Source organism: Perna viridis, chromosome 2 (assembly GCF_037379345.1).
Source record: "Perna viridis isolate PV_CMFRI_1.1 ecotype Kerala chromosome 2, ASM3737934v1, whole genome shotgun sequence".
NCBI lineage: Eukaryota > Metazoa > Mollusca > Bivalvia > Mytilida > Mytilidae > Perna > Perna viridis.
The window spans coordinates 34,425,406-34,433,034 of NC_142446.1; the positions used below are offsets into that span (position 1 = coordinate 34,425,406).

A 7,629-nucleotide genomic window follows, 5' to 3' on the forward strand; every position below is an offset into this window, starting at 1 on the left:
TAAAAGTCTTGCTGAACAATAAGGAACCAAAACATTGCCCTGCTATTGTTTGGAAACAAGATTACGCTTTAACCTTTAATTCGAAAATATTTCAGGTCATAACCCCCAAAATACATGTACATACCAGTATCTTTGTGATATAGAATTATATCGTTGTACATTGACTAGAGATCCGCATGCTTTACTAATTTATTATATGTAGTAGTTACACTATTGATTTGTTGTACACTACATGATTTTTGTTTTGTTTTAGCACCTCTGTGTTCCCTAACTCCAAAGCATATAAGGTCATAATCCACAATTCAATACTAACCTTCACGTAGTGGTTTATATGGAACCTTGTGAAATTTCATCAAGATCCGCTAACCGACCTTAAGTTGTATATGTAGGAGCACGATAACTAAGTGCCTACAGATAACCAAGTGCGCACCCCCTCCTTCCCTCTCCCGAAAAGAAATATGTTCCCAGGGGCGTAGCTAGGCCTAAATGATGTGTACTTAAAAAAATCTTTAGATCGCACCCACCTTGAAGAGGTGGCTTTACGACAAGGGGTCTAGGGCCGATTACCATTTTCTGGCTCTTCAATTGCTGTTTGAAAAAATATATTTCATGAGACTCAGTTTGAATTTTGACTAATATATGAGTATATTAAGACTATGACTAAATGTTGTCTTGTTGATACGAACAATTTCGATGATTTTGACCACCTTTATCACGAGGCTTCAATGAGCTTCTTCAATTTTTCATCGATCCTTGTTTTCACCCATGGGTAGCCTGTAGCTGCGAACAATATTAATCCACGTCAAGAAACAAGACGTGTCTTTAATGAACGACGGCTCCGCCGAGGAAAACCTCACGAAAAAGGATAACTGCACGCAGGTCCAGCAAAATATATTGTACTAGTACATGCATTTTCAGACTATATTAGAAACGTGAAAGAAGACTTTAGTAAAAAAAAATGACTGACAGAGGGATCAGAAAATCCTGACTTGGGACAGCATAAAAAAGTAAATGCAACAGGCAGACGGACATACGCCAGCGAAACCGAGAATGTAACTCGAAGATCCAACGAAATAAATATACATCTTTCATGTAGTAAATATCTTTCTCATACGTACAAGATTGAAGTCGTCACTACAGAAGTTTTATGGTCGTCATCATAAAATCGTGAATCGCTATGGTGTATCCATCCGCACCACGCAAACTGATTTGTTCAATGTGTCAGTTTTACTTACCTCTTTCGTCTACCCCGGACTTGACTTTTTATGAGCAACTTGGCGGGTGTTTCCAGAAAAGCAGAGGACGCTAATCCTTCCAGTGCACCTGGTCCATTCTCCCAGTTTTTAGTGGAGTCCGAGTTGCTCATTTACTTTTGTTACTATGTATGTATTATCTTAGTTACTTTATGTTCTTTGTAGTGTTTGTCTGTTTTACATGTCTGGTCTTTGTCCCTGGACTACATTCTTTTGATTTCCGCTAGAATCTTGATTCCCATGATTACTCTTTTACATATGTAATGGGCAATGATCCATTTATTACATTTCTCCGTCTCATGAATGAATTAATAGAATGGGGTTAACATATATTTCATTTTTATTAGATCGATTCATACATGGTAGATTAATTATAATAGTGTACTCCCCCCCCCCATTTTTCTGTCATTACACTGTACTTTTCACCATCACACAGACTTGTACATGTATATGTTGGCGTAAGGTGGAGAAAAACATTTTCTTTGGCATTTTGAACTTTGTGCAATATATAACTTAAGGAAAGTAAATCAAGTAATGTACGCGGATTGAAATCCGTAATTCCGGTTTTAATATTGGATGACATTACATATGAGAATATAAGAGGAATGGAAATTATAGGCATAGAAGAAAAATTATCATTATGTCAAAGAAGGAACAACATAACCTAGATGATTTAGTATTTAAAATCAAAAGGTATCACCTTAGACCGGTATTCTACAGCATTTTTTTTTGCTGATTTTTTGTGTATACGCAAATGCGTTTTTGCATATAGGGAGCTACGCCCCTGGTCCCAATATTTTTAAGTCAAAATGAAACGTTAATTAACTTATCATTATCTGGGGACGAATGAATCTTCCCACTAAAATCCCATCTCTTTCAAGTATACAAAAATTTCGAACGGTGATTAAAAATGGCATAATTCAAGAATAATGACTATACAAGAAAAATAGACACATACAACAAAGGACATGAGAAAACTAAAATTACAAACACAAAGAAAAACGTAAATAAGCGACTAAAATTGGGACCATGGATTATGTGCAAAGAAGAAAAGAAAACTGACATGGTGAACAAATGTAAAATGCATCATAACAATCCACGACCATAAATCTTTTGTAGTGATGACGTGAACCTTCAATGTAAACAATATAATCATTTTCCAGAAGCCTAATATACACATGTTTTATATATCCGAAACATTCAACTTTTAAGGGCAAAATTTCATTTTCGTAGTTTTTCAGTTACCTCCCCTGCCTCAACTACAGGGATTTGTGTGCAGTGGGCATTAGGTACCAGTATCGTATTGCATATCCCTGAGCGGGTGTACGTCAAAACATGGATGCCATAAAAATATAGTGCATTTTCTTTATGCCTCTCTACAAACTAATGTTTTGTCAAAAGACATGAACAGTGACTTAAAAAATAGAGCAAACATCACACTGTAAGATGAAGAACTTTTTTAAAAGAAAATCTAACATAATATCATAAAAATGTTCCACTGAAAAGGTTGGTTTGGTGAGTGCAAAACGAAAGTGAAAGTAGGGAAAATGGCTATTTATAGTTCAAGACTACTTTTCTGTCCAATCTTCGTGGACTCACCCTATTTTCTTTGCGGGAAATTATTTTTTCACATGTCCTTAGAAATGCTACATAAGTGAAAGTTTTATTGAATCAATTTACATATTTTTTAAAAAATCCTAAAAATATGCACTTCACTATAGAAGTCTATGGGAAAATTAATACGATACTGAGACCTAGTAAGCCAGTTTTTCAAGTAAAGTTGGATATTCAGCAAGTGGTCTTTACCAGCTGAAAAAGTAGTACCCCAATACAGGTAACACTTTTAAGATGAATTAGCCAACTTTTGAACCTGATTTTTTATGGTAGCTCTGGTTTTTTGCATTTATAGTTAATTTTTACCAAATTTGGAAATGCATTTTGTTTTCATGAATTTGTAGGATATCAGTTCAATAAAATTATTATCTTGACTATTTATGATGAGCATATCTATATTCAGGTAACCTAAAGCAAGTAATACTCCTGCATAAAGGATAGCTTTTAAGTTACAACACATTTTAAGTATGTGGTTAGGACTTGAAAATAGTCATTTTCCATACATTGCCTCTTATATATGAAAAAATGAATATTTTTTTTATTTTTTGTTTTTCTTTCAAATAAATAGCTAAAATGAGTTGCCATATAACTGTGTGGTTGATTTAAACACAGAAATGTCACAAAAGTCATCAGCCAATTTTTTAGTGGACTTTTTTCAGTGGTTCAAATGGACAGATTCTAATGCGGCAAGAAAAATAATGGTGTTTTTTCATATAAAAACTGAATATTTTCAAAAAGTATCTAAAGCAGACAATTGTTATTATAATATTTATACCAGTAAACTATATTTCTTGCATCATAGCTATCTGTTTTAAAGAAAAAGTCCTTTTCCTGTCACATTGAGGTCCATTTGTATCTGCCTGGGGTACCAAAATGGCTTAAAATCTGTATTTTCTGCATATGAAAAGCTATATTTTTTTAAAACTATGATATTGGTATAATTTTTTCTGGATTTATTATAATTGAAATGACCATATCTATAGTTTAAAACAGTTGGTTGTACCGGTCATTATACTTTACTTTAAACAAGAGGCTCCCTTGAGTTAAAGACAAAAAAGGAGGTTCGGATATTAATATTTCCATATATGGAACTCACAAGTGGGGATTAAATAATGATTTAGAACTCATAGTACAGCTCATGTATCTACCATGTCAGAATAAACCACAAAGTTGCTTAGTTTGATTAATACAGCAGCTTTTTATCAAAAGTAATATTTTCTGGCTAACATTGAGATATTAGTCTTATGCCTGGAATAGGGTACCTATATAAGAATTTTAATAGAAAACTCATGTTTGTAGCAGGGCAATGATATTCTGAATTTTCAGTATGGAAATGAATACTCTAGCAGAAAAACAACAACTTTTAGGATTATATTGAAATGTTTATTAGTAATAGGTACCAGTATCGTATTGCATATCCCTGAGCGGGTGTACGTCAAAACATGGATGCCATAAAAATATAGTGCATTTTCTTTATGCCTCTCTACAAACTAATGTTTTGTCAAAAGACATGAACAGTGACTTAAAAAATAGAGCAAACATCACACTGTAAGATGAAGAACTTTTTTAAAAGAAAATCTAACATAATATCATAAAAATGTTCCACTGAAAAGGTTGGTTTGGTGAGTGCAAAACGAAAGTGAAAGTAGGGAAAATGGCTATTTATAGTTCAAGACTACTTTTCTGTCCAATCTTCGTGGACTCACCCTATTTTCTTTGCGGGAAATTATTTTTTCACATGTCCTTAGAAATGCTACATAAGTGAAAGTTTTATTGAATCAATTTACATATTTTTTAAAAAATCCTAAAAATATGCACTTCACTATAGAAGTCTATGGGAAAATTAATACGATACTGAGACCATTAAAGATCGCCAGACAGACCCCCTCTCTCATCTTCCGCCTTTAAATATGTGAGTATTAAAGATCGCCAGACGCTACCTCTCTCTCTCCTCTTTCACAAACATACAATCCAAGTAATAGATCCAAAAGCTTTCAAAGAAAGCATGCAAACAAGACCAAGTGTTAATTATCATTATCAATATCCTTAATAAAATGCGGTACTATTTTATTGGTTTGTTTTTGGTCTTCTTCTCGGATAGCAACCACTATCCATTCCGAGGTATTTTAGTAATTAGAAATGCCTGTCTTAATTTAGAATAACGAATTTGATTGGTCAAGGTATGCCTGTGACAAATTTTTTTTTTGGAAAACCCCTGTCAATAACTTCCGCGTTGTATCATTGTTGACATGTAACCGAACTTTCGCCGTTAAAATGCCTTCGAGTAGAGTGATAACTGAAGAAACGTACATCAGAGATTTGCCATTTTCTTCCCTCAGATATTTGTCCTCGCATTTAGACCCGGACGAGCTATGGAAACGATTTGTAGTGTTCGTTCCGAAGAAGTTGGATTCCCAACATTTCCAAGAAAGGTATTCTGCTTTGCAAGTAAAACTTTTCGAGGAAAGGGGTATGAAAAAGAATGGCAGTCCTACAAGTTCTATCATTAATGATTGGGGTACACAAAATGCCCGCGTCAAGCACTTGCTTAAAGCGTTGACGGAGGCAGAACTTTATGCAGCAGCAGATTACATATCTGTCAAGGTGTTGGGTCATGAACCTGTTGCAAGGAGAGCAAGTGTTACACACATTCCATCACCTTCGGACATATTACCAGACACACCATCATTTTCACCTGCACAGAACATTGATGGTTTTGATGACAAGAAGCTACATGGCAACAAGGATATTTCTATTCTGACAGGCAAAAATTCTTATTCTAGCCAATCTAAAAGTGATGTGCAAATTGCTAGAATTCCTTCATTTGATGTGTACCCATCTAATGATCCCTTAGCAGCTCCACCACCACGTTCAGTTGACAAACTTAAAAAATCACAAAATGTTGATGAAGGAAATAAATTTACTCTGCCCGAAATATTTCCACAGTCAAAGATCCAGGAATTTTCATACAAAGCACTAAGTTTAATAACCGATGGATTTGATGATAGGTGTTTATCAGATGGTGGAAGGATTATTGGCTCTGGTGGGTTTGGAAAAGTGTATTTAGGGATACCTTCAAATGGATACAAAGTGGCAATTAAAACTTTAAAAAATGATGATGATGCAGCAAAAGATCACCAATATCAGACAATGATGAACAAACAGTTTCAGACAGAACTTGAAACATTGTCAGAGTATAGACATGAACACATTGTACCATTCATAGGTTTCTCAGTTGATCAACAACAAAAGTGTCTAGTGTACCAGTATATGCCAAATGGGTCTCTGGAAGATAGGTTGGCTTGTGTTGACATTACAAAACCTTTGCCATGGAAACTTAGGGTCAGTATAAGTCAAGGAACAGCAGAAGGAATTGTGTACTTAAATAACAATAAACTAGTTCATCGTGATATTAAAAGTGCAAATGTACTTCTAGATGAAAACTTCTCCCCAAAAGTTGGTGATTTTGCAACAGTTCGAGTTGCTCCCTCTGGATCAGGGTTATCAACATTAGTGAGTACTAAACTTGTGATTGGAACATCAGCATACATGGCACCTGAAGCCCCAAGATTTGACATTTCTGCTAAATTAGACTCATTTGCATTTGGGGTTGTACTCTTGGAATTACTGACTGGACTACCACCTCTTGATGATGCTAGATCCGAAAACGATTTGCTGAGTTTTGTTGAAGAAAACTGTGATGATGAGGACATATCTAAATATCTTGACTCGAAAGCTGGGGAATGGGACATAGGTGTTGCAAATATTATTTATTCTATCTCTAAGAAATGTGTTGAAAACAAGAAAAAAGACAGAGTATTAGTTAGTCAAATTTTTCCTAAACTTGAAGAACTTGTAAAACAGATATAAATGTAGTTTTCTGTCAATTTCATGTAGTATTGACTGGATGTAAATTGGTGCCAGTATTAAATTAATATAAAAATATTATTTTTTCCATATTTTTGCTAACAAGTTTTGGTGGATATTCTTGTTATTTGAACTTAAAAAGTATTTGAATGAACCATGGTAATCACTAATCAGTACACTACATGTATAATACACTGTAGTTATATCATACAGCGTACAAGTCCAAAACTCAAAAGATCTAAAAAAAAACCATAAGAGTTTAATGTTCCCACTTTCTGAAAGGACAACATGTTTTTCTCAAGGCTGTAACATTGAAGTCTATATTAGAGAACGACTTCATTAGAGATAAGGCACAACTTCTGAATTGAAACATGTAAAATAGGCTGCAATTCATGAAAAATAATGAAATTTCAGAAAATCAGCAGTAAGTAAATAGTGTTCAATCAAAGAACGTTGTACTATTTTCACAAACAAATGTGTGTAGTTTATTTTTCAAGAGATGCTTATCCTGCTGGTGCACCTACTTTGTACTTGAAGTTTTTTGTAGAGTCTAGGTTGATTTTTTTCTTGAGTTTTGTTGTTAATTTGTATTGTTTAAGGTGCTTTGTTTTCTTGGAGAAGTCTTTCTTTCTGTATTATTGATATTCTGTAATTCTTCATATAAGGTTGTATATATATATTTATATATATATATATATATACACACACACACAACAGGGCCTAATCAAGAGGGAGAAATGAGCAAAAACCTCCTTGTTTGTGCTTACTTCTCCCATTCATCTTTGACAGGGAGAAGTTTTTGTAAAAGATTACAAGGACAAAATTGTCAATATTCTTATTTTCGAACAAAATTTACTAAAACTTGTCTAGGCCCTGATACAACTGAACTTGTTCC

The 7,629-nt window shown here is 34.1% G+C and overlaps 1 protein-coding gene across 1 annotated transcript; it reads left to right on the top strand.

The window, feature by feature from the left end:
- The first annotated feature begins 5,060 nt into the window (after positions 1-5,060).
- On the top strand, positions 5,061-6,812 carry LOC148624773 (interleukin-1 receptor-associated kinase 4-like). Its single transcript, XM_088567668.1, has one exon. It carries the CDS (start codon positions 5,142-5,144, stop codon positions 6,735-6,737), a length of 1,596 nt encoding a protein of 531 aa, XP_088423794.1. The 5' UTR covers positions 5,061-5,141; the 3' UTR covers positions 6,738-6,812.
- Positions 6,813-7,629: the final 817 nt, after the last annotated feature.